Genomic DNA, 27562 nt, shown 5'->3' on the forward strand with positions numbered 1-27562 from the left:
AAATAGGCAGAGAGAGGGGGGGAAGCAGGCTCCCCGCCGAGCAGAAAGCCCAATGCGGGACTCGATCCCAGGACCCTGAGATCATGACCTGAGCTGAAGGCAGAGGCTTTAACCCATTGAGCCACCCAGGCGCCCAGGACTGGAAGTCTTAAGATGTCATTGCTTTTAGGCCCTTTCAGTAAGCAGAGTTAGGAAATAAATACCTTTGGAATGTCTTGAGTTCTTATTGATATCTTCAAGTCAAATTTAACTTTTTATTTTACATCTGTACCTTCTAACGATGAAAATCTTGGTTTCTAATGACACTGATCTATATCGAGATACATTCAGAGAAGTCTGACTTTCATCCCCATCTCTTCTATTCTTGGCTTCCTGTAGGTCATAACTTGTATTTGTTTTGGTTTTTCTGCCATCATTTATTTTTTTATTTTATGAACAGAATATACATGTATTCATATTTACCTCTCCTTCTTACAAAGACACAGCATATTGCAAACATGAAACCTTGCTTTTGTATTTTATCATGAATATTTTAAAAATATAGGAGATGGGGTGCCTAGGGGTACAGTCGTTTAAGCATCTGCCTTTGGCTTGTGTTGTGTCATGATCTCAGGATCCTGGGATCAAGTCCCCTACCAGGCTCCCTGCTCAGCAGGGAGGCTGCTTCTCCCTCTCCTTCTGCCCTCATGAGCTCTCTCTCTCAAATAAAGAAAGTCTTTAAAAAAATAAAATAAAAAAAACACAGGAGATGCAGGACATTTATCTCTGCTTTTTTGAGTCACAGCACATAATTTAAAAAATTACTGGTTATTGGTTATATTTTTTTTAACTTTGCATCTTTTACCTGTTATCCGGCTGAGTTGAAATATAATATATAATATAAATATAATAAAATTGTATGAGTTTAAGGTGTACAGTGTGATGATTTGATCTATATTGACAGTCTTTTTTTTATCTTTTACCTTTGGTCTGACTGTAAAAGACAGGTACTCATCTAGAGCTCACCTGGAATTTGTTAGACCACTTAAATTATTAACAGTTATCATGCCTCTAAGGTTCATTATTTTATGGTTCTGTTTTTTAAACCAGGCATTGTTTTGTTTGTCTTTTAAAATTTTTACAGATTGAAGATCCAGGATGCTTCTGGGTTATTATAAAAGGATGTAGTCCTTTTTTAGATCATGAAGTTGATTATCAAAAACTAAATAGTGCCATGAATGACTTCTATAATAACATGTGTCAAGATATAGAAATAAAACCATTAATGTTGGAAGAAGGGCAGGTATGTATCTACATGTGTTTTAAGCACTGTGTCTTGAAATACTGCTTAAAATGTACACATTTTGGTGGCAAAAGCTTTTAGGGTGTTTTAATTGCTCATAATCACTGCCTTGTGTTAGGTTCTTTTGGCTGCACAAGATTCGGGCTGGTTTTGGAAAGCAGAGGTTGTAGAAGATTCTAGTGGGGCAGTAGGAGATAGAATGTCATCCAAATTCAGGCATCGGGCCATTCTCCTAGGGCAGGGAACCAGAGGCTCTTCTGAATGTAGTCTAGATCTGCCATGGGTATGGGGACCTTGGCTGAGGGGGCACGGGAGTTTTCAGTCCACGGCCAGTGCCTCCCTTTTGTGGCTCATGACTGTGGCCGAGTCACACTTGTTCATTTTCCTTGCCTCACGTCACGGCCCCTTCTTCCTTTCTTGCTGCCTTGGCTCCTGGGCCCGTTGTCTGATTCTCTCTGCAAGTCATTCACTTTTTAGAAGAGTTTGAATTTTTCTACTGGGAAACGTTTATAAACTATGAGAAACATTAGAAATAATTGGAACACCCCTCCCCTTTCAAAAAAAATCTTCATTAACAACATTATTTTTTTCCATACCATTGACTTGTTGAAGTGAGGAAATCCAGTCAGTTGTCCTTTTAAAATACTCCACATTTTGGAGAGCCTGAGTGCCTCCCTGTGATGGTGCTGAACTTTCCACCCTCCCTACTTTATGTGGATAAAGCTTTGGATAGACTTAAGGTCGGGTTTCTACCCCTCAGAGTGCCTGGGCTGTTGAGCTTCACCTTACGTGGCACTGGGAGGTGATTGCACTGTTGGCACAGCCCAGCAGATTCGGAGGGCGACGCCCGAGTCCTGCCTCCAGGGGGTGCCCGTCCGCTTTTTCTGGAGATGAGGCACCATCCTGTGACCAGCACGGCCTGAACAGCCCTTCTGTTTAACCTTCCCAACGGTCGCTTTCACATGCCTTCTGTGTCCAGAGGTCTGTGTGGTTTTTCTGTCCTCTTCATTTTTTAAAGGACTGTATTGAACTCAAGGCTTTTATTATATTCCATCAGCTGTCCTCATTGTTCTTGATGCATTAATTGCCCCCTGTTGGGTTGGTGGAAGCCCTATACGCCACCAGTTCAAAGCCAGCTGAACTGTTATCTGTTTTAACCCTCCACCCTTTGGCAAGATTTCTCTGCGGTTATTTGACTTTGGAATTATGGGAGGCTCCCAAGAGCCCATCCCTTGCAAAGTGGCCGCTCTGTGGCGTCCGCGTTCAGTTCCCGAGCGTGGCAGTCTCCTCTCTGCTGGCTTCTTCCCAGTTGGACACAGCTTTCTCCCCACGGGGCCCTTTCTGAGCCTGTGGTTGGTGTCTGGTTTGCTGGTCTGGGTCACGGTCGAGTCTGCTCTGGCCTAGCAGCCCCGTGGGACGGTGGGTTGGTCAGGTGGCTGTCACTGCTGCGGGGCAGTTTCCCTAGAGTGGGGCTGCAGGCACGCACTGATTTCTGGAGTCATTCATCGAGTAGTTGTTGGAGGCTCCGTGCACAGCAAGCACAGTTGTAGGTGCTGGGCACATGCTGGTGCAGAAGACAGCCTGTCCTGGAGCCAAGGTGAGCCTGGGTGGGGATTTCACAGGGGTCTGGCCGCGTGCTCGACACCCATTCATAAGCTTTGTTTTCGGACTTAAGAAGGCAAAACAATGCATTTTCCTTGTTTTACTTTCCAAAGCCTGTCCTTATTTAAGGAGTCAGAATGACTAGGGGAGGAGAGCCTGAAATAGGACCTGGCTGCCCTGTGCTCTGGTTACTGCCCGGCAGGGGTCAGCATGGGCAGCCCCAGCCGCCTCCCCCGCCTTTCCTCTTCTGGAAGGTAGAATGTGGGCAGAGATGGTTTGGGGTTGTCTTTTTGTTCTCTCCCTCGACGGGGGGTTTTAACACCAAGGTTTCTGTTCTGTAGGTCTGTGTGGTGTATTGTCAGGAACTGAGGTGTTGGTGCAGGGCTGTTATTAAGTCCATCGTGTCTTCGGCCGACCATTACCTGGCAGAATGTTTCCTTGTGGATTTTGCCAAGTACATCCCTGTGAAATCTAAAAAGTACGTACGTATTTATTTCTTCTTACACTTTTTAGGGAGACGAATATCCGTTTTGAAGGAGAAGGTCTGTTTTCACAGTGAGAGGATAGAGGTCAGAGAACTAGAATGTTCTTAGTTTCCCATGGGGACAGTTGCAGATTCCAGTTCTACAGGAAGTCAGTGTAGGGGCTGGTGGTCGCAGTGAGGACCCAGGCAGCTGGGCCCTCCTTCCACCGTCCTTCCTGGGCAGAGCATGTGCTCACCTGGCCTCCCCTCCCAGCGTGTTCCTGTGATGGAATGCATCCTCCTGGAGGCTGTGCTGCAGGAAACACCCTACCTGGAGGCAGAAGGTCATCTGGTCCCCACAGAAGGGGTGGGTGCTGGTGCAGCCTCAAGTAGAGGGAGCAGAGCGCCTGTGCAAATAGTCCTGGTGTTCTTCCTTAGCAGAGTGAGGGCATGACCACAGCCACAGAAGGTGGGGAAATGGTTCCGAAGTGGCCCTCCTTGCCTCCAGGACCACCCATTAACAGTTCATTAGAAAACACCAGCAACACGTCAGCCTTTGTGTTTGTGATAATTTTACATAGTTTCCTGTTCCAGAGTAAGAGGATATCAGTTTATTTTTTTATTTTTTTTTTTTAAAGATTTTATTTATTTGACAGAGAGAGACACAGAGAGGGAACAGAAGTAGGGGGAGTGGGAGAGGGAGAAGCAGGCTTCCTGCGGAGCAGAGAGCCCAGTGTGGGGCTCGATCCCAGGACTCTGGGATCATGACCTGAGCCAAAGGCAGATGCTTTACAACTGAGCCACTCAGGCACCCCAGGATATCAGTTTAATAATTAACATGAGGACCCTTCTTCCAAAAGAGTATTTTTGTAGTAAGAGTAAAGCATTTCAAGGCAGAAGGACTTCTCAAACATTGGGAATTCGCAGATACTTAAGAAAAAAAGTAGATGCCTTTGTAGCTTGTGATTCTGCATCTTTATAACCGGTCTTGTTATCAAAGTAAATGTGTTTAATTGTTTGGGAAGATTTTTAGTATTCGGAGTTTTGGGCAAGAGAAGCCCGTGATTAAGTAATGTGCAGGGAGGCTTGAGGGGCAGTCAGGACCGGCACCTTTTTCTGAACTGTGGAGACGAGGTGGCGAGGCTGCCCATTCAGGGTTTCCAGATCCGCTTCTGTCTAAATAGTATGCACAGGCGGGCTGTCATTGGCCTGAAGAATGGAAATAAAAGTGCTGAGCAACAGACTTATCAAATCTCAGCCCCTTTTTTGGTACAGAACTGATAAATACTAACTATAAAAACATCTCAAAAAATAAAACATATATGCTCATTTATAGAAACTCATTGGGGTTGTGTATTAAAATTTGTAATTTAAAAATCTTAAGTAGAATTGGCTTCACAGACTTGTTCATTATTTCCTAGTGTTTCTTAGTCTGAGAAGCTTTGTTAGACATGATTTTTCTAATACTTCAGCCCCCATACCATGAAGTTTTAACGCCAAAGATACTCTGAATATCCATGCATGTACTTTTTTTTTTTTTTTAAGGTTTTATTTATTTATTTGACAGAGATCACAAGTAGGCAGAGAGGCAGGCGGAAGCAGGCTCCCCGCCGAGCAGAGAGCCCCATGCCGGGCTCGATCCCAGGACCCTGAGATCATGACCTGAGCTGAGGGGAGAGGCTTAACCCACTGAGCTACCCAGGTGCCCCCATCTTATGCTTTTATACACGAGAAGAGTAAGACTGGGGCACAGGTCTGCCCGCTCTCTCTGCTGCTGGTTGCTGTATTAGAAACAGAAAGAAGTGGTTTGGGTGTGTTTTAGGTATGTCAGTCACCAGGGGAGTGTACTTTAAAGAAATCTGCTCTATAGAAGTCCGCTTTGTAAAGGAAATGTTTCTGTTTCACTGTGAAGCATCAGAGTCGCAGTTGAAACCTTTATGCGGCTTCCCTACCGAGCGAAGAAATTCAGGCTGTACTGCACGAAGCCTGTCACGTTGCACATTGACTTCTGTGAAGACAGCGCTGAGATCGTGTAAGTACCGCTGGTGGGGGATGCTGGAGCAGGACAGAAGTCTGAAATTGAGTGTCTGAGGTTTGTGTGGAATCCGTTCCCCTGGAGAAGCGCTAAGAGATTCCAGGAACCTCTGTTCTTTAGGAGACCTCGGAGTCGGTGTGTCGCCCCTGGCTCTGAGCAGAGCTCCCGGGGTACCCCCCCTTCCAGACTGCCGTCGAGGGGCCTTAGAGGGGGGCTGAGGTCTGGGCTCTGCAACTTCTTTTAATTTGCAAAAAGTAATAAATTAACTGTAAAGAGAAAGGCTGGAACACAGGATCATGGAGCATTAAAAAAAAAAAAGTCCATTGCATTTTTCTCCAGGCCCCCCCCCCCAGGCCTCTGGGACCTGTTCAGGCTCTGAACTTGGAGACCTCATTCAGTGCTTTATATGGGTTCATTTGTGTGGAGCCTTCATGAAAATTAGAACCTACAGCGTCATTTGCAGATTTAACCCAAGAGTGTGCTGAAGCTCTTCGCTAGTGCACGTACTTACTGCCTTCTACTGTCACGCTTTGGGGGTGAACGTAACTGGCTATTGCTGTATGCAGCTGTTCCTCTCTGGAGAGCCAGCTGCAGTGTTTGCAGACCACTGTGCGCTGCACATTCCTGTAAGCATATGCATCAGTCCAAATAAAACATGGTGTGGAGATGCGGACATGCATGCCCAAATGCACATAACCGGCCAGCCCCTGTCTTTGCCCCATTTTCCTAGTCTTGGGCCACTTTGCCAGTGTTTGTGCCGGACCCACCAGGGTCCCCCACACTGGGCACTGCTGTGTCAGGGGTATGGCTGTCTGGACTCAGTGCTACCTGATGTCCTGGGGAGCCCTCCCCTCCCCCCAGGACTGTGGGGTTAAGGGAAGAAACACTGGGCACACCACAGTTCCGCCTTAACTTGCATGTCCTGGTGATGTTGCATTTTGTTCTCTGAACTTGGAAGGCAGCCCTCTTATGAATGCTTTTGCAGGATCTATGGAGACCCTCCATTGCCCCTCCCTGCTCCCCCCAGCACCTGTCATTCCCTTGAGATGGTAAACACAGGGCCCTGTGGCCGGCCCGAGAAGCTTCAGTAATAGACGCTGAGCCTGCTTGTCCCGGCTGACGCCAGCGTGCCCTGCCAGGTTCCCTGCGGCCCCCCCATACCCTCTTTGCCCTCAGAGACTCTGGAAAAGTGGGTCCCTCACATAGCAGCAACCCCTGCCTCCCACCTGTCCCTCTTCCAGAACAGCCAGCTGCTCACCCCCCACTCTGGTGCCAGTCTGTCCATGCCCAGCTCTCCCTCAGTGGCCCCCCTCGTTCTCGCCCCCTCTGCATGACCACATTCTCCAGCTGTGGACACACCCTCCGTGCAGACACATGTCGTCCCTTCGTGTGGGTAGTTCATCTAGAATGTCTGTCTCAATATGTGGATTACGGGGGTGATAGATTTTGCCGAGTGGCCCTCCAGAAGGACTAGCGGTGTATGCTCCCATCACTGGGGTACAGAGAGCACTGCTTTTCCGTGCAGTGTTGCCGGTCATCGAGCTTTTCCACTTTTGCTTGTTTGCTGTGTGAAGATGGTATTTTGTTTTAATTTGTATTTTTCTAACTTGTGAAGTTAGGTATCTCTTCATGGGGTTATTTGTGTATGTGTGTGTGTGAGAGAGAGAGAGACAGACACCTTTACTGAATGAATGGTTTACCTTTGGATAACCTAGATTGATTTTTCTCTTGGTTCATTTTCTTTTTTTCTTTTTTTTAAAGATTATTTATTTATTTATTTATTTGGCAGAGAGAGAGAGAGAGAAAGTAGGCAGAGAGGCAGGCAGAGAGAGAGAAGGGGGAAGCAGGCTACCTGCTGAGCAGAGAGCCCGACGCGGGGCTCCATCCCAGGACCCTGAGATCATGACCTGAGCCGAAGGCAGAGGCTTAACCCACTGAGCCACCCAGGTGCCCCTTGGTCCATTTTCTTATTAGAAATTCACTTCTTTTTTTTTTTTTTTTCCACTAACTAGGTAATTTCTTTGTGTGTACCAAGGGTTTAGAACCGCTGATGTAATTTTTTTAACTTTTAGGAATCCTTTGTGATTTTCTTGAAGTAATGTGCTTAATATCTTTTTTAATAAAATAAAATAATACCTTCACCTAGGCGTGGGGCTAGGGGCTTTATGTATTACCTCATTTAATCCTTAAAGCAGCCCTTCGAGGATGATGGTGGCATCAAACCATCACTGATCTGGGAAATCAAACCAGCAGAGAAATGTAAAAACCTAGCACTCTTCCATTTATTATGTTATTATTGCTCCTTGCTTCAGAATACTGGTTTCTCTTCATCTTCCACTGCCTACAACTCTTCTTATGATTTCCTTCCCAGAGCACAGGGAGGGGCAAGATGATAGAATGTGGGAGACAGAGGACAGGTGTCGGCAGGGCAGGTGTACCAGTAGACACTGGCCGGTGGCTCTCCCACAGCCTCTCTTTCCCTGTTGGTCTCCCCATCACAGGCGGAGCCCTTGCTCTGTGCCAGCCTGCATGTACAGCATCCCTGCCCCCAGGGGCTTGTGTTTGGCTGTGGAGAGAGACAGGTCCTGGGTCACTGGGGACACCAGTGCTGGGACAGGTGATGCCCTGGTGACAGGCACGGGCTGCTCAGGAAGCCCCAGGATGAACCTGTTCTTAGTCTCTGCGCTGGGTGCAGGCGGCAGTGGTGAGGGGAGCCCGTTGTGGGGTGCGGGTGGGATTGTCCCCCCCCCCCCCAAAGTGGAGCCAGGCATCATATATTCAGCAAGTAATGTTAGGAACGGCCAGCGCATGGCTCACGAGGTGGTGTCTGTGTCCTAGCCTCTGATTTTTATTTGGTAAGGTTGCATCTGTTTACCGTTCCAGACCTACCAAGAAGTGGGACAGCGCAGCTACTCAGTACTTCCAGAACATCCTGAAAGGTGAGGCAGGTGCATTGTTGTCGCAGCCTGCTTTGAACTGATGCCCAGGCCGCTTTGTCTTTCCATCGGCGAGGGGGTTTGAGATGGGCACATTCGGCTTCTGGCCCCTCCTCATGGGGGTTCATCTGTTACCTGGGACTCCTCCTGCCCTGTGTCACAGCGACTCTGCATCCGTGAAAGTTTGGGGGTGGGTGTGGACGTCAGTATTGAGAGTTGAAAGGAGAAAGGGGCTGTTTGGCTGAGGGGCCCTTCGTTTGCATGGGAGCCGCGCCCTGCCAAATGCACGTGCTTTTCCCACAGCAACAGGTGATGGAAGCTGAGCTTTTCTCGTGGATACTGATGGTGTCGTGAGCATTATTGCCAGTTTCGGATGTGCAGCCTGTCGCAGAGCAGCTGTGCAGCGTGCTGTCTGTATTGTCTGTTGCTGCCAGTGAATTACAGCTTCACCTGTAATTCAGGCCATCTGTCCTGACCGCCCGGCAGGCAGGGGCCAAGTCCCTGTACTGGCCGTCTGGGCTGCTCTGAGGAGAAGCAGGCGTGAAATGCCTGGGGTGCTGGCTCGTCTCCTCCACCACCCCGCTCTCTGGCCAGAGTAGCCTGATGCTGGGCCCTGGGGGAAATGGGAGCTTGGGAGGGCCTCTGGATTTGGAGTCTCGGACCTTGTGAGCCCGGGAGGGGCGGGGTGTGCTGGAGGGAGCAGAGCGCCTGGGATGGCATCCTGCCCTGCGGCTTCCCTACAGCCTTCTCTGAGTCCAGCCTCCTTCCCGAGATGGGACAGGGACAGCTGTGAAGTGAAGGACTGAGCCCAGGGCTTGCAGGGTCCCCGTGCCCAGAGCTGCTGTGTGGGTGCTGGGTTCCGAGTCGCTGAGCACTCTGATGGGGTGTTTGCAGGGAGCAATGGACTCAGGTGAAAGACTGAGCGGGAAGTGGATTTGGGAGTCGCTGGAAGGGAAGAGGGTCAAGAACAGCTGGCGGAGGTGTTGTGGGGGGGCGGGAGGCAGCAGCTGTGGAGTTGGGGGTGGAGGGTATGTGCCGACTTCATGCCAGAAGCCTTCTCCTCTGCTCACCCACCCGCAGAAGGCTGCTGCTCCAGCTGTTAGCTCTGGTGACCCTGTGTGACCCCAGGTGGTCAGCACAGGTAATTAGGTGAAATATAATTGCTTCAGTATCAGCTGATTTATTTTTTTTCACTTATGTTATTTAGCAACCACCCAGGTGGAAGCCAAATTATGTGCTGTGGAAGAAGATGCTTTTGAGGTCTACCTTTATGCAACTATAAAAAATGAAAAAGTGAGTGAAAGAATTGTATTTCAGAAATGTTTTATCCTTATTTAAATTTTTTATTTTAACAAAACAAAGTAAACACCAAGGAAAAGAATGCCATTCACACAGCATGGAAGGTTTTTGTGTTTTGTTTCTTTGGAGCGAGGGGAGGGGCGAGGGAGAGAATCTCAGCAGGCCCCATGCCAAGTGCGGAGAGCCGGAGAGCCGCGCAGGGCTGATCTCGTGACCCCGGGATCCCGATGTGAAACCAAGAGTCAGACGCTTAATGGACTGCGCCACCCAGGCGCCCCAGGCCTTCTCCATTTTCAGTTGGAACTCTGTACAGAAGAACTGGCCCATTGCCCCCATTTACTAATTGGTTCGGTAATATATCTCAGTGTAGACTCTTGGCTGTTGGTGTTACTTTAGGGAATAGACTCCATTACTGTCATCATTTTCTTGTTCAGATCGTCCCAGATTTGGCCATTAGCAGCTTCTTCAAAGTGGCTTGCGTGTCCTTTCACTGTGCCCCATCATCGCTGGGAACTTGCTATTTTTGGTGCCACAGATGCTTTAGGCTAATTTTGTTGTTCTCCAGCCCAGCCCTAGAATCAACCACTTCTCCAAGAAGAGTGGTGTCCAGATAGCAAAACTGGGGCATGAGATGTGCTTCCTGCTGCTAGGGTGTCAGTGGTTGTAGGCGCTCTCCGCAGACAGGAAGTACATGTATGTGGAGTCACCCGTGGCCCCACAGATTGATGCCTGGATCTGTCTGTCTGTACGTGTATCTGTCTGTCTACATGTATTAAGAGCTCTGGTATCAGGGCATCTGGGTGGCTCAGCGTCTGACTCTTGATTTTGGCTCAAGGTTGAGGGATCAAGCCCCCTGTCAGGCTGCATGCTGGGCATGTAGCCTGCCTAAGATTCTCTCCTCCCCGGCTCATGCATGTGTGCACTCATTCATATTCTCTCTCTCTCTCTCTCTCTCTCTCTCTCTCTCCAAAAAAAAAAAAAAAGGAGCTCTTGTACCTCTCATTCCCCGTTACTTATCTTGATACATGTTTCTAGCAGTGAGAAACCTGCACTTGTTAGATATACTTAATTTGATTAATCCTAATATTCACATAAAGTAATTCCAGAATTGCTAACTCACAATTCTTGTGAAAAAGAAGTTTGTCTAAAGGCAAAAAGCATGCAGCCAAAACAGTATTCTGAAGTTACTTAGGTTAGTTCTTTTCTTCCCCTCCCTCCTTCACTGTGATGATGTTACTCATTTGCAGTAAGATTCGTTTGTTATTCTTTGTGGGGCATTTTGGGATCCCCCATGGCCTTGTCCGTTTCACCTGTGGCTTTTCATTCCTTATTTTGCAGTTTGGTAAAAATAACAAAATGCTGGCAATTGGACCAGTCTGGTGAAACATCTTTAAACTTCTCTGTTGACCTCCTTCTCTCTTCTTGCTTTTCAAGTAGGTCCCTTTCCCTCTGTGACTGTACTTCGGGTGAGGGAGTGCAGAGGGTACACTTGTTAGCAGAGAAACATACGGCGGACGTGTGAGGTCATCACTGCCAGAAAAACGGTGCCTGGCATCCTTTTCCAGCTCCCTAAGGAAGCACAAGGATTTCCCAGGGTTTTTCTCTTCTTGGCCTGGCTTCTTTCATGCAGCGAAGTTATTTTTAGCATGTGTCCACGTTTCCCTTGTATTGTCAAATACTCTTCTCTTGTCTGGATGTATTACAGCGGATTTACCTGTTCACGTCTTTTGGACATTTGAGTTGTGGCCAGTTTGAGGCTGTTATAAATGAAGTTGGTATGAATATTCATGTATAGTTCTTCCTGTGAACCCTTGCATTCATTTTTCTTGGGTGAGTGCCTAGGAATCAAATTTCTGGATGGGGTTGTACTTAGTAAGAGGCTGCCAGATGGGTTTTCCAAAGCGGTGAACTGTTGTACAGTCCGGTCAGCAGTGGATGAGAGCCCCGGTTCCTTCATGTCCTCTTCAGGGCTTGGATGGCTACTTTGATGGGCCTGTGCTGAGGTATCATTGTGGTTTAACTTTGCATTTCCCTAATGACTTACGACAGTGAGTATCTCTCCATATGCTATTTGCAATCTATGTATCTTTGATGAAGTGTGCATTCAGATCTTTACCCCATTTTTTGGATAACTTTTTTTTAAAGATTTTATTTATTTATTTGACACAGATCACAAGTAGACAGAGAAGCAGAGAGAGAGAGGGGGAAGCAGTCTCCCCACTGACCAGGGAGCCTGATGTGGGGCTCGATCCCAGGACCCTGGGATCATGACCTGAGCCGAAGGTAGACGCTTAACTGACTGAGCCACCCTTGAAGAAGACTTGAAGAAGTCTTGAAGAAGACTTCTCTTTTATGAACCAGGGACTGGCAGAGGCTTAACCCACTGAGCCACCCAGGTGCCCTAGATAACTTTTTATTTTATTTATTTTATTTTTTTTTTATTTTTAAAGATTTTATTTATTTATTTGACAGAGAGAGATCACAAGTAGGCAGAGAGAGAGAGCAGAGAGCCCGATGCAGGACTCAGTCCCAGGATCCTGGGATCATGACCTGAGCCGAAGGCAGAGGCTTTAACCCACCAAGCCACCCAGGCGCCCCCAGAAAACTTTTTAAATGGAAGTAAAGTTGGTACAGGATGTTCCAGGTGTACAACAGAGTGGTTGGATGAGTCTGTGCCTTATGCTGTGCTCATCACACACCATTATAATACCATTGACTCTTTTCCCACTGTACCTTTTATTTCCCCTGACTTACTCCTTCCACATTGGAGACCTTATCTCCCTCTCCCCTTCACCCTTTTGCACAAACCCCCCCCCCGCCCCTCTGGCCTCCATCAGTACTTTGTATCTATGGGTCTGTTGTGCTATTTGCTTGTTATTCATTTGTTTTTTTACATTCCACATATAAGTAAAATCATACGGTGTTTGTCTCTGTCTTATTTCACTTAGCATACTATCCTCTAGGTCCATTCATGTTGCAAATAAAGAATCTCATCTTTTTATGGCTGAGTAATATCCCATTGTATTTTACCCATTTTTTAGTTGGGTTGTTTATCATCTTCTTATTGCATTTTGAGAGCTCTTAATATATTCTGGATACATTTCCATCCAGATTTTAAAAATATTTTCTCCCTGTCTGTGGATTGCCCTTCATCTCTTAATAGTGTCTTTTGAAGAGTAGAAATTTTTAAATTTTGATAGTCTAAAATTTAAATTTTGAATTTTTATCAGGTTTCCTTTTGTGATTGGTGCTTTGTCTTTGTCATCCCCCTAGATCTTTGCCTGGCAAAGTCATGTTAGCTCCCTGATGCTTTGTTCAAGAAGATATTTTTTAATGTTTTATACAGATTCTACTGTTTTTCTTACCAGGAGCGTTGGCCAGAAGTATCTAGTCCACCATTACCAGAGCAGGAGTCAAGAGATCAGTTTCTATCAGATTATGTTCTATAAAATAATATTTTCTGAAGACTGAAATTTGGGGTTAAGTTTGGGATATTTTCTGAACAGTCACTTGACTCTATTTAAATGTCTTGTTCATGAAATGTTGCAAATTGTGCAGGTCTGTGTTAATGACGATCTGGTTGCGAAGAACTTTGCTCGTTACATATCACCCAAGGAGAATAAGAACGTTGATTCTGTAGAGAAATCAAGATTGAGTACGAAGTCCGCATCCTTCTCCAGGAGACTCAATCCAGCACTCACTCTCTGGCCAATGTTCTTACAAGGAAAAGATCATCAAGGAATGGAAAGTGAGTGGATTCTCACCAATAGGTGTTTCTTTTAAACTGTCTTATTTATACGAATCTTGTCGTACTGATGTGAGTCATACAAACCTTTCCCCACATGCAGGCAGGGACTCGGGCTATTGATTAAACCCTGGTGGGTGTGTGACAGGCTTTGAAGTCCTGACCTGCTCGTTTGCTTTTACGAGAATGCCGAAAAACTGTCCTCAATTTCTTCTTAACATGGAGTTAAATTTTCTGAAGTCCAGAAGTTTATAACTGAAAGATATTACCCAAACAAAGTCAATGTTTACCGTTTTAGACCCTTTTCAGAAGATCTGTTTATTAGGAGGGAAATGCGAGAAGAGACCGCCATGGACCGTGGAAACGATCAGAGGTGTTTCTTTCTGAGCTCCATTGTCCTTCACTTGTTCACGTTGCTTTCCTGCCCCGTTAGGTCTCTCATGACCTTCCAGCAAAAGCAGGAGCTGAAAGAGTATGTTGCTGAGTTTTGCATTTGTCATTTGGGTTTTATTTCATGCTTTAATCCTGAATTGTGTTCTTTCTGTCAGATTCACATGGTTTAACTTTTCTGGCTCAGTCCCTCCAGCATCCGTGGCCCAAGGGTGTTGTTGGTGAACTTGGGCCGACTGCTATGATCGTGGGTAAGTTTACTTGCTTGCCTTACTTATGTCTAGCTGGCATAAAAGAACACTCTCAACTCTGTAAAGATTAGAAGGCTGTGTAGAAGGGCTGCGCCGATTCTCTCTCCATCTCATGGAACCAATTGATGATGTAGATGCTGACAGAAATAACCTGGCCTTGTGGTTCTTACTTAGAGGATTTTTTAAAAGGATTTATTTATGTATTAGAGTGTGTGCACGTGTGAGCAGAGCCGGCTAGGGTGGGGGGCAGAGGGAGAGAATCCCAAGCAGACTCCCCGCAGACCCATGAAATCGTGACCTGAGCTGAAATCATGAGTTGCACACTTAATCGACTTAAGCCATCCTGGCGGCCCCTTACTTAGAGGATTTTACTGTAAAGAACACACATAACAGGTCTATGTTTATGTGCAGAGCTGATTTATTCCAGCCCAACCATACGCAAGTGATGATTACGTGTTCTCAGAGTGTATGTATGGATTTGTGAGTGATTTTTATTTTAAGCAGTGGGGCACATAAAAGCAAGAGGCATTTAGGAGGGTAGGGACACCTAGTGTTTAACTCCATATCTCCAGGGTATGTAACGGATTGCAGTTGTTGGACCAGAGTGGGCTCTGCCAGCCCCTTTGATTCTCGGGCACCCTCTGGTAATTCCTGCGCTACTTGCCTCTTCCACTGGGCGCAGGTACACCAAGTGTTTCACACACGGAACATCGTAACCTCAACTAAGTTAAAGCTTTTGCCTTCAAAATTACTTCCTACAGTTAGTGTTGTGTTTAATTATTTTGGTAATATTGTTTATCATAGAAAAAATACAGATAATCAAAGGTTTAAAAACCTGTCATTTTTAATAGCTACTTACTGAAATGTTAGGCTCTTGCTTTCCAGAGTTCTCCACTCCTGAGGGTTGTGGGTGACATTTTTACCTCACAGAAATTTAATTCCATACATACCTCTGTGGAGTGTTTTTCAGTTAACGTATGGATGAACTTCAAGGTCACATGTGTCCAGGATCACGTGAGTTTAAGGACATGAGCTCTGATGTGAGACGGATGGGATCTTGGTGTCCCTCCTGCTGGGTGATGGAGGGAAACGCTGTTCCCATCACAGTGACTTGATTAAATGGGGGATCCATAGATCCAGCTGACATGGCCCTGCCCCTGGCCTGGGGCCCACGTGGCACATTGCCCCCCCCCTTATTTCTGATGTGCCTCCTGTAGGGGTCTCAGCTGAGTTTTTCTCCTGAAACGTGCCCCTGTTACTGAAGGAAGAAATACAAATGGAAATAAAAATACATGCCCGCTCCTACTGGAGCAGGAGAAACACCAGGCATTTTATGTAGTGTGCGGCCACTGCCCAGCCTTCTGTCATGTGAATATGTCATGGTTTTTTTTTGTTTTTTTGTTTGTTTGTTTGTTTAAGTAGCCCCAGGTTGCTGGACAGTGACTGTTTCCCACTTTTCCTTACCGTGATCAGTGTCAAGATCCATTGCGTGTGTCTTTGAAAAGGAAAAGGTTGATGGTAAAGGAAAGGGAAGCTGATGGGAGATGTAACTGATGGTCATGTGAAAGCAAGATTACTAGGTGCTCCTTATCCAAGCACAGATTTCCTTTTCCTTGTAATCGTGGTGAGAAGGTATTTCAACTGTATTTTTTGGTACTTCTCTTTGAAATTGTCTTATGTTTTTAAAATCAAAGTATAATACTTTGTTAATACTTAGTTAAACAATCAAATAGTGCAGAGCTAATGAAAAGTGATGAGAAGTAATTTTCTCTTTCCGGCCTCTTCTCACCTCAGGCTGTTCCTGCGAGGTAAACCTTTATCATTCCTTTTACCTTTTTTTTTTTTTTTTTGTTTTTTTTTTTTTTTAAAGATTTATTTATTTATTTATTAGACAGAGATCACAGGCAGGCAGAGAGAGAGGAGAAAGCAGGCTCCCTGCTGAGCAGAGAGCCCGATGCGGGGCTCGATCCCAGGACCCTGGGATCATGACCTGAGCCGAAGGCAGAGGCTTTAACCCACTGAGCCACCCAGGCGCCCCTCCTTTTACCTTTTTATTTGGACGGTTGTCTCTAGATTTTGAAACCTTTACAATTAATTAATTTTCAGTTTTAATTTACCATTTCTAGGCTTATCAGTTCTAGACTCTGTCTTTTTTTAAAAAATATTTTATGGGGACGCCTGGGTGGCTCAGTTGGTTAAGCAGCTGCCTTCGGCTCAGGTCATGATCCCAGCGTCCTGGGATCGAGTCCCACATCGGGCTCCTTGCTCTGCAGGGAGCCTGCTTCTCCCTCTGCCTCTGCCTGCCATTCTGTCTGCCTGTGCTCGCTCTCTCTCTCTCTCTCATAAATAAATAAAATCTTAAAAAAAAAAAAAAAAAAAAAATAAAAAATATTTTATGTATTCGTATGTTTGAAGCCCTAACCACCCCCGGTGTAACTGTATTTAGGGATAGAGTTCTTTAAGAGGTAGTTAGTCCTGGGAGTGGAGCCCTAGTTCAATAGGACTGGTGCCCTTGTTAAGAGGAGGAGGAGACACAGAGGGCTTCCTCTCCTCCATGTGAGGACACACAAGAAGGCAGCCATTTCCAAGCTAGGAGGATAGCTTCTAGATCTGACTTGAGATCTGTCTTCTTTTCTTATATACACATTTAATACTATAAGTTACCTTCCAAGTACTGTTTTCACTACATCCCACAAATTTTGATAAGCTGTATCATAATTTTCATTCAGTTTAAGCTATTTTTAAATTTCTCAAGATTTCTTCTTGATCCAAGTGTAATTTAGAAGTGTGTTGTTTAATCTCTAAGTGTTTGGGGATTTTCCCAGCTATCTTTTTGTTTCTGAATTAGTTTGATTCCATTATGGTCTGAGAGCATACATTGTGTAATTTGTATTCTTTTAAATTTTTCACATCTTTTTATGGCCATACTGTGATGCTCTCTTGTTAGGCACATCTGCCTTAAGGACTGCTCGGTCCTCTGGGAGAATTGACTCCTTTATCACTATGTAATTAATGCCTCTATCCTTCATAATTTTTCTTGTTCTGAACTCCACTTTGTCTGAAATTAATGTAGCTGCTTCAGCTTTCTTTGGTTAGTGTTAGCATGGTGTATTTTTCTTCATCTCTTTATTTCTGTCTTTATATTTGAAGTGTGGACAACATGTAGTTGGTGGGGTCTTGTTTTTGTTCACTCTGACGACCTCTTTGATTGGTGTATTTAGACCATTGCCATTTAAAGTGATTATTGGTAGAGTTGGATTAATATTGACCTTTTTTTTTTTAACGATTTTCTGTTCATTCCCTTGTGTTTTGCTCCTGTTTTTGTCTTCCACTCTTTCTGTGCTATCTGTAGTTGTAATTAAGCATTTTATATGATTCTGTTTTCTTTCGTTTCTTAACATATTGGTTATACTTTTTTTTCACTTATTTTAGTGGTTGCCTTAGGGTTTACAATATGCTTTTACAACCAGTCCGAGTCCACTTTTAGGTAACACTGTACCACTTCGCAGTGCAAGTATGATAACAAAATATTCCTAATCCCTTCCTCTTGTCCTTTGCACTTTGCATTGTTGTCATTCATTTGACTTATCGATCAGCACACATGGGCATATATATATATATATATATATATATATATATATATATATATAGTCGATCTTGAGAACAAAACTGGCAGTTATTTTACCAACAAATGGGTTTATTTGGGAATAGTAGAGAATTACAGTTCAGGACAGGCAACTACAGCAAAACGATGTGGCGATCCAGAGTACAAAGGAGAAGGTGGCTCTTTTACAGAGGTAAAGGGGGGACTTGGGAGGGGCTGTTAAAAAGTCCGTTGGAATAAAGTGGGAGTCCATAGTGTAGTGGCTTTTCATTGACTGAGTTGTGACAGTCTCTCATTGGCTGGACTGTTGCTGGGCAAGGAGAAATTCTGGGTTTCTTCCTGTTGGAAGATGCAAGGTGCATCTCTTCCTGTTGGGTCCACAAGAGGCTGTGAGGGCTGCTACAGCCTGAGAGCTCCCCCTTCTGGCTTCCCTACTACTATCTTAAATTAGGTTATTAATGTTATTAGGATTATTATTTCCATGGCTGGTTTATTTTTCTTCTTTCTCAGATACATATTTTAGTACTTTCAGAAGGGGATTGTGGGTAATAGATGTTAACATCTGCTAATAGTTAAACCAGATATGGTATTCCAGGGTTGTTCTTTATTTTCCTCCAACAGTGGAGATAGTGGTTCATTTTCTCCTCATCTGTCAATCTGTTGGTTTTTCTTTTGTAAGTAATTACTATGTTCTGTTGATGTTTTTTTAGATTTTTCTTTTTATCCTTGATAATTTTGCAGTTTCTTTACAATGTGTCTAAGAGTGGATGGTTCAGATTTATTTGTTAACACATGGAATTTTTTAATTGCAGAATTCATGTGTAACTTGAATTTCTGAAAAGCATTAGATGTTAACATTTGTAAAAATGTTATCCTCTTTCCTCTTAGATGTAGATTAGTGTTTCTTTATCATCTATTTTTTATAGCTTTCTTTGCATTTACTTTTTATTTCTCTGGACTCAGTTTTGAAAGGTTTTCTTAATTCTTTAAAATTACCACTTTTCTCTTAGCTTTCAGCTTAATATTAACTTTACCTTTTTGAATTTTCAATCTGATGACTGTTTCTTGCCGCTGGAGTTCTGATAGGTTCTTTTTCATGTCTGTGTTTCTTTTTATATCCACTCAGTTTGTTTCATGAACCTGAATCCTTTTTATCTCTTGGGTATCTTTAGTATATTTATTTTAGAGTCCTTTTCAGGTGCTCTTTTATCTCCGTTTCCTCAGGTGTGAATCTCTACTGCCTGACAAAACCTTTGTGGGTTTGTTTTTTTTTTTTTTAACATTTATAATGACATTGATTTGTAGACTTTGTTGTTTTTTTTGAAAGCTTGTGTTGCATGGACATTTATTATCTGAGCAAATTTCGTCCATCACCTTCACTCCTGGATCCAGAGCAGAGTTTTTATTTTTGGCTATAATGAAACACCCTCAAGAGAGAATGTATTTTCAGACCCCAAGATTCCATGACAAGCAGGCTTGGGCACCAAATTACTTTAAAGAAAGATTAGACCAGTTTACAACATCATCTCACATTTCCAGTGTTTACTATTTGTTTTAGTGACTTATGTTATTTAATAGATAAAAGGTGTACCTTGTCATTTCGGTTGTGTTTCTCTTATTGATGCTTAGTGTGAACACTTTCCAGGATTGCTTGTGTAGTGTCCTAAAAAACAATTGCTGGATTGATATCCTTTTCTTTTTCTTTGCATCAGGCCTCAGTTGTTTTTTTTTTTGTTTTTTTTTTTAAAGATTTTATTTATTTATTTGACAGACAGAGATCACAAGTAGGCAGAGAGGCAGGCAGAGAGAGGAAGGGAAGCAGGCTCCCTGCTGAGCAGAGAGCCTGATGTGGGGCTCAATCCCAGGACCCTGGGATCATGACCCAAGCGGAAGGCAGAGGCTTTAACCCACTGAGCCACCAAGCCTCAGTTTTTACCCAAGCGTAATTACCTTGCTTGATTATTCAGATTCACAGAACAGTGTTTGTCACTTTTCCAAATCCTAAAGGCCTAAAGAATAAAGATATTTGATTATGGACATTGGGGAGGGTATGTGCTATGGTGAGTGCTGTGAAATGTGTAAACCTGGCGATTCACAGACCTGTACCCCTGGGGATAAAAATATATGTTTAAAAATAAATAAATAAAATTAAAAAAAAAAGAATAAAGATATTTGAAAGAGTCTGCTTTAGAATTTTGCTGCCCGCTACTCAGATTCAGCCTGTTTCCTAATGCCTTCTGTGCCTGATGTGCGGTTAAGAAGTGAGATGCACAGGTGTCGTCCCGAATCATTGCTTAAACAGTTACAGTTGATGCTCTGGTTCTGATCGCTTTGTGACAAACATTTGATAATGCTTAGTGGTGTAAGCCATTTTATATCATGTATGGATTCTGTGGTTGGGAATTCAGAGGGGGGCACAACAGAAAGGGTTTGTCTCAGTTCCCCAGTGGCTGGGGCCTCAGCTGGGGAGACCTGAAGGCTGGTGGTGATGAAGCAGATGGATTCATTTGAAACTTATGCAGTGACATCTCTGGCAGCTGATTGTAGCCTTTAGCTGGGACCATGATTGGGGGCTAATCTGAAATACCTATAGTGACCTTTCCATGGGGCTGCTTCAGCTTCTTCCCAGCATGCTGGCTGGGTTTTGACAGCATTCAAGAGGACAGGTCATAAGTACCTGGCATTTTGGCTGGCTAGCTTTGAGGTAACGTAACCCCACTTCCATGTTGTTTACAACTGCCCGCCCCCCAGCCTCCGCCCTGTGGCTCATGGGATGGCAGTACAGAGCCCATTTCTCAGCAGGACACATATCCGTGTCAAATTGTAAGAAGAGCATGTATGTTGGGAGACATGTTGTGGCCCTCTTTGAAAAATAATGGTCTGCCAAGGTGGGAAAGTAAATCCAGTTTAATTGCTTGTAAAATAGTAAAGGAATTATTTAAACATCTTTTAATGTGACAAGGGTTGAAACAAAAAAATTTATTTTTATTTATTTATTTTTAGATTTTATTTATTTATTTCTCAGAGAGATAGGGAGAGTACAGGCAGGCAGAGTGGCAGGCAGAGGCAGAGGGAGAAGCAGGCTCCCCGTGGAGCAAGGAGCCCAATGTAGGACTCGATCCCAGGATGCTGGGATTGTGACCTGAGATGAAGGCAGCCGGCTAACCCACTGAGCCACCCAGGCGTCCCTGAAACAAAATTTTTAAATTTAATCTCCTCAAGTTCAATTCAAAACCCTATTCCATAAAAATTTCATGTATTAAGGTTTTTATGATTGTACTTTTAAGTTTATAATCATTTTCTATTAATAGCACTTTCTAAGATAGGACTTTTTCACTTTTTGTTTTGCAGATGGAACTATAAAATGTAGAGATTCATTGAGAGGTTCACCTAAAAAAAAGTCTGAAAAGAAACAACAGCACATCTCCTTGAAAGATGTAAATAAGGTTGTATTTTAAAATGTTCACTAGGTATAAAGTTCATACAGTGTTAATTTTAGAATATTCTTGTTTGAAATCTAGGAACCAAAGTATGTTTTCTGTTAAGAATTCCTTGGCTATGGTAGTGTCTTTCAGGAAGATATATAGTTTGTGTGTTTGCTCTAATTCAAAAGAACAAGAGAACTCCAGATTCCCTCTTCTTCCTGGCCTAGGAGCTTCTCTTCAAGATTGGGTATTTATGCTCATTTCACAAGGGAATGAAAACCTGAGATTATGGGACAATCTAATAGTTCAAGTCTAACCTGTCTTTCCAGTCCTTGGACAAGACAAGTGAAATAATTATAGGACATGCTGTATCTGTAGTTATTTATCAGTATTTATACTGGTATTTACAATTTGCAATTATTTATCTGTATTATATATCAGGACATGCTGAGTATCTGAAGTGCCAACTGCTTGCTACTTGGATTCTTAATGTAGTGGTTGGAGGAGTGGCATAATCACATTATCCAGTTCTTTGTCCATGTACAGACATGCTTGAAAATGATCTGGGATGGTTGTTTGTGAGAATGATTCCCATGGAATTTTAGCTCCATAAGAATACGTATCTTGCTAGCATACATATTCTTTCTAAAAAAATTTTTTTACAGTGTGTTAAATCCTCCGTGTACTGGCCAACAAAGAGGGGAATAACGATATATGCTGAGCCAGATGTACCTGCCACGAGGTATGATTTGAAAATTCAGTGTAATTGAATAGATACATGAGGGCAATATTGTCTTACATGGTGTTCTATATGATTGGTGATAGGAAAGGATTCATTTTTGGTAAAGAGTGGCCCTGGAAATTTTTATTCAACCTATATTAATTTAAAAGAAAAGCATAGAACAACTGGTTAGTAGCACAGCTAACCAAAAATTGGTAGTGGCCGTAGGGTCTCTGTGTTACCTTGTTGGACAAAGTTGTTTCTGTGAGATCGGTGCAGTGGAATTGTCCTGCTGTAAAGGCTGGTATGTGCAGGGCAGGTGGTAGTACACGGTGGTGGAGGGCAGAGACTGACTGCTGATGAGGAGTGTTTGAGGCTTTGACTGAAACCCTGTCCACATCAAGTGTCAGGCTGATCATGTTTGTGAAATCACAGAGAAGTCGCACTATTGCACCGTGTCACAAACGGTGTAAGATCTTAACGTTGTGTGGTCCGTTCCTCCCCTCCTGGGCTGTATGCTCATGTCGTCCTACATTTCATTTACACGTTCTTTATACAGCTTAGGCTCTAGTATCAATTGTACCTAAATAGTCAGTGGTCTTTTGAGAGATTTAAATATCTGTTTTAATTCGAGAGATTTAAATACCAGGTTTTCATTCCCTTGTGAAATGAGCATAAATACCCAATCTTGAAGAGAAGCTCCTAGGCCAGGAAGAAAGGAAAATACCTTCGGTGTTTACCTGTGTGGTTACCATCAGTGCTTTTCACTGTATATGTGGATCCAGCTCTCCCATCTAGTATCGAGCTTGTCCCTGAAGAACTACCTTTACTGTTGATTATATTGCGGATCTGCTGGTGATGGATTCTTTTGACATTTACATGTCTGGAAAAATTATTTCAGCTTCATTTTTGAAAAAACGGTATTTTTGCTGGGTATAGAATTCTAGGTTGACTGTTCTTTTTTCCCTGTATTTTAAAGATACTGGCGTACAGTCTGCTTGCTGCATGATTCCCAATGCAAAAGCTACTGTCATCTTTTTCTTTGTTCCCATGTTTGCAGCATGTCTTTCTCCTCTGACTGCATTTGAGATTCTTCTGTTTGTTTCTGGTTTGAGCAGTTTAACTATATATGCCTTGGTGTAGTTTCTCTCCTGTCTGGTTCTTGTGCTTGGTGCTCATTAAGGTTCTTCATGTGTAGGTGTCTGTCTTGCATCAGATTTGGAGAGCATTCAGTTGCTACTGTACAGGAGTTGTCTGCATGTGTCTCTTTCTCCCGTCCTTTTGAGACTCTGATGAGACAAAGTAGCACACCTTTTGATACTGTCTGAAAGGTCCCTGAGACTTGGCTCATTTTTTTTCTTTTACCCTTTTTCCTTGCTATTCTCCAGAGCAGTAATTCTGCTAAGGTATCTTTAACTTAACTGAACCTTCTGTCATCTCTGTCCTGCTATTTAGCACATCTGCTGAATTTTTAAATTTAATGTATCGTATTTTTCCATTCTAAAATTTGTCTGATTTTTTTTATAGTTCATATTTCTTTGCTGAGAACTGTAGCTGTTGCACTCAAGAGTGCTCACCCCTCCCTCTCTTCGGGATCAAGGTTGCAACAGCTGCTTTAAAGTACATGATACTTCCCACTTGTCTGCCATCCTGGAGTTCCCACCTACTGGTCGTCTTCTCCCTTGACAGTTGATCTGGTTTCCCTGGCTCTTTGTGTGTTGTGTTCTGGATATTTTGAATATTATGGTGTGAGACGCTGGTTTCTATTCAAATCCTCTGGACAATGCTGGCCGTGGTGTTTCTGTTTATTTTAGTGGTAAGTCAGGGACCCCATTCAGGTGCCAGGTTCTGGCTCCATTTGGGTGGTGACCTCAGTTTTGCTTGGGGTCTGTTCTGAATGTGCTCAGACATGAGGCAAGCCTGGGACTTCATAGACAGGGATGGGGGGCCCCCTCTCTCCAGCACACTCTCTTTTTTTTCTTTTCCGGGATATTCTTCACATTGACCATTTTCTAGATGCTCCCTCTGTCCAAGTAGGTGGTGGTTTTTCATGGAGAAATGGCTACACAGTTCTGTATGCTTAGGGCCGCTTGTGGAGCAAAACAGCATTGTAAACGAGAAAGGAAAGAGATGGAGGTTCCCCCATGTCTGTGGACCCTGGGGCCCATTTCCCAGATCCTTTAGAGATAGGGAGTTTGGGGTGACAGCCCCCTGTCATCACTGCAGCAGCATTACTGAGCCGGCCTCAGGCCAACACCAGGAGGCAAAGGAGTATAAAATTCCAGGGAATTCTCCACGATGCTGGCGGTTTCTCTCCCCTTTGGTTCTGCACTTTACATAGAGTTTCCAGCTGAGGTCAGACGAGAGACAGGCTGTGGAGGCCTTATGCCATCTTGGTGATCACTGGCGCCCTCAGTGTGGTTTTTACCCTTAGAGGACAGTGTCCGTTCTCACAGAAATAGATCTGCTTATGAAGAGGGACTCACTCATTTGTGCTACTTACTGGGAGTTTTCTCCCAGAAAATAAAGGCATTTTCAGGATTGGGGCAAATGGGCTTAGAAATTTTTTTTAAAGATTTTATTTATTTATTTGACAGAGATCACAAGTAGGCAGAGAGGCAGGAAGAAGCAGGCTCTCTGCTGAGCAGAGAGCCCAATGTGGGGCTCGATCCCAGGACCCTGAGATCATGACCTGAGCTGAAGGCAGAGGCTTTAACCCACTGAGCCACCCAGGCGCCCCAAGGGCTCAGAGATTCTAATGAATGTTTTTTGGTTCCTAGTGCTTTATGTCAGAAGCCAAATGAGAAACCACTTAGGTTGGCCGAGAAGAAAGAACACAATGAGAAGAATGGCTGTGTGAAGTATGAATTTTTTTCCTTGTTCTAAATATTTTATTGAAATAATTGTAATAAAATTATAAGCAGGAAGAATTTACATATGATTTTATTATTTATTTCAAACTTGCATTCCCATGTGGAAAATACACCTACAGTGTCTGCTGTAGGCTTTGAAATTATTTTTCCTGTTCACTAGGGTAGATTTTTCTTGTAAAATCTTCGTTCCACTGTACATAGTCATTTTTTTTAAAGATTTTTATTTATTTATTTGAGAGAGATCACAAGTAGACAGAGAGGCAGGCAGAGAGAGAGAGGGAAGCAATTTCCCCACTGAGCAGAGAGCCCGAGGCGGGATTCTATCACAGGACCCCGAGATCACGACCCGAGCTGAAGGCAGTGGCCCAACCCACGGAGCCACCCAGGCGCCCTGTACGTAGTCATTTTCTGCCTTCCCATGCTGATCCTTATTCTCTTGGTAAATTTTTATGAAGCAATTTAGATACGGTTGGCCTCTGGGGCTGTTGATCTTCTGTGGGTTTACGTCTGCTACCTTCCCAGTTCTCTCATGCTAATGGGGTCTTCCACGGGCTGGAGAAACTACGTAGTTACTTGCAGTATGGAACTGGGTGGTGGTTTTTTGTTTTTGGTGGGGGGTTTGTTTTGTTTCCTCTCATCAGATTCACAAAGAAATATTCACTGACGAGTTGTTACCAGTAGAGTAGTAACTTTATTTCATACTTGTTTAAGCCCTGAAACATTCTCATACTCATGTTTATGATTTCTTACCATACCAGCCTAAAAACACTATATCCCAAGTAACTGGCTGCTCCGAAGTCACCACAGTGGCCCGGGATCTGTGACAGTTGAGAGCTGTGTCCAATGATCAGCCTGGGATGACTGCGGGGAGGGCGTTGACTGCAACGCCATTTGGGCTTCCTGCCTCCTGGATCCTGGGCCAGGGGCTGTGGAGGTAGCCCTGGAGCCCACAGATCTGGGGGTGGCTATCAGGGCAGCTGTGTTGACCCCCTCCTCCCAGGGAGTCCTCCATGCTACTCCCGAGAGGCCGTGGGGCTGCATGTCATGGTTTTCCCTGGAACGAGAGACCTTGCGTTACCCATGCAGCTCATTTCTTATTTTCATTACATTAAATTATAACTTGAAAAGTCACCCTGAGATACTCTCTTGCCTTTTACTTTTCTATTAAAAGGTAGTATTTTTCTCTCCTCTTGGGTGAAATGCCATTTACTTAGGACCCATTGATTCAACTACGGCAGTTACTCTGCCCGTGGTTCAGGATTATGGCACAGAAGGGAGAAAGCGGTGGGTTTCTCAGCAACGTGAGATTACCTGGTGATCACGCAGTCTTTCTTCATGTTCAGAACAAGTGTTCCTTGGATTGGCAGTGCTGTGTCCATGGCCCGGGGGCCAGGGTTCAGGGGCAAGCACCATACTGACCTGACCTCTGTGGCCTTTGCAGCACAAAAAACAGTACAAAAGGGGACGAGCAGTAATTTCATAGCTATGCCTTGGGATATATGGTTGACCCTTGAACAACATGGACATTTGGAGTGCTGACCTCCCACACAGTTAAAAGTCTGCGTATAACTTGTGACCCCCCCCAAAACTTAGCTACACTAATAACCTACTGTTGACCAGAAGCCTTACCAGTAACGTAGTCAGTTAACATGTGTTTGTGTGTTTTGCTTATTACATATTGTCGTCTTAAAATGAAGTATGCTGGAGAAAAGAAAATGTTACCAAGAAAATCAAAAGAGTACATTTTTAGTAATGTACAGTAATCTGCACATAAGTGGGTGTGCACAGCTTAAGGCCCAGCCGTATGTTTCATTTTATCTCTGTCAAGGAAGAATTAAGATTATAACTCAGTTGAAGAAATACTAACACTCCTTTTTCCTTCACATTGCCCTTTTCACTACTTTATAGATTGTTGCAGTTTTTAAATCCTGATCCTTTGAGAGCGGATGGGATCTCTGATCTGCAGCAGGTATGACAATCCTACAGAAAAAATTAAAAATCCACGACAACTCTTTACTCTTTCAGTCTCTCTCCTTCCTCGTCTGGATTTGAGATGAGAAGAGAAACCCCCTTAGGTAGTGTCTCTCCCTGAAGAAGACACCCTTTTAGAGATTCTCCAGTGAATTATTGTTTTAGAGACATTGTTATTATTTGGCGGGGTGTGGGAGGGTTAGTAGGTGCTCTTCCTTTCATTTTGGTAGTTTGGGTGGGTTTTGATGAGCATATTTACCTCAGCCGTCCTTCCTTTTCCCAAAGTGGTTGACTTCCTGTGCTGGCAGGGTTGGGGGGTTGCTGTGTGTGACAGGGACAGGGCTCTGCCAGTGGGCGGGGCGGGGCATCTGCCAGCGGGCGTCTGACAGGCAGGCGTGCTGTCTCAGCTGCAGAGGCTGCGGTCCGGCTCCCAGCAGCCCTTGGCCGTGCTCCGGAACAAGATCGAGCCTTGCTTGACCATGGACTCGGCGCCACTTTCGGCAGACCTGAGAAAGGTAAAAGTGCTCCTGAAGGCGGGCTCCTGGAGGAATGCTCACCTGTTGTAACACAGGAGGATTTTTAGGAAACCCTTCCAAGGCTGCACTTGAGTCATTTCTTAGCCTTTGAAATCCTCTGTTAAGCTTTTGTTATTAAGTTCTCATGTGTTCTTCAGGTTAACTTCCTATAGGTGAATAATATTTCTTTGGCAAAACCACTGTATAACTCTTCGTGCTTTTCTTTTCTTTTTTAAAAGATTTTATTTATTTGACAGAGATCAGAAGTAGGCAGAGAGGCAGACAGTTGGCGGGGTGGGGGGGGCAAAGCATGCTCCCTGCCGAGCAGAGAGCCCGATGTGGGGTTCGATCCCAGGACCCTGAGATCATGACCCGAGCTGAAGGCAGAGGCTTAACCCACTGAGCCACCCAGGTGCCTCTCTTCATGCTTTTCTGAGATAAGTTTTCAGA

At 44.2% G+C, this 27562-nt stretch overlaps 1 protein-coding gene across 1 annotated transcript in view; it reads left to right on the top strand.

Moving 5' to 3' along the window:
• Positions 1-1123: 1123 nt before the first annotated feature.
• LOC116863136 (putative ATP-dependent RNA helicase TDRD12) overlaps positions 1124-27562 on the top strand; it is a gene marked incomplete at its 3' end in the record, with an annotated part of 38318 nt that continues 11879 nt past the window's right edge. Inside the window, exons 1-12 of the mRNA XM_032850628.1 lie at positions 1124-1282; positions 3226-3362; positions 5260-5379; positions 8266-8321; positions 9526-9611; positions 13176-13365; positions 13911-14003; positions 20959-21053; positions 21698-21774; positions 24534-24614; positions 26535-26595; positions 27005-27112. Coding sequence (XP_032706519.1) covers positions 1214-1282; positions 3226-3362; positions 5260-5379; positions 8266-8321; positions 9526-9611; positions 13176-13365; positions 13911-14003; positions 20959-21053; positions 21698-21774; positions 24534-24614; positions 26535-26595; positions 27005-27112 — 1173 coding nt within the window. The remainder of the gene's footprint in view (positions 1283-3225; positions 3363-5259; positions 5380-8265; positions 8322-9525; positions 9612-13175; positions 13366-13910; positions 14004-20958; positions 21054-21697; positions 21775-24533; positions 24615-26534; positions 26596-27004; positions 27113-27562) is intronic.

The sequence above is a fragment of the Lontra canadensis genome, unplaced genomic scaffold, assembly GCF_010015895.1.
Source record: "Lontra canadensis isolate GAN:19392208 unplaced genomic scaffold, GSC_riverotter_1.0 scaffold587, whole genome shotgun sequence".
Classification (NCBI taxonomy): Eukaryota; Metazoa; Chordata; class Mammalia; order Carnivora; family Mustelidae; genus Lontra; species Lontra canadensis.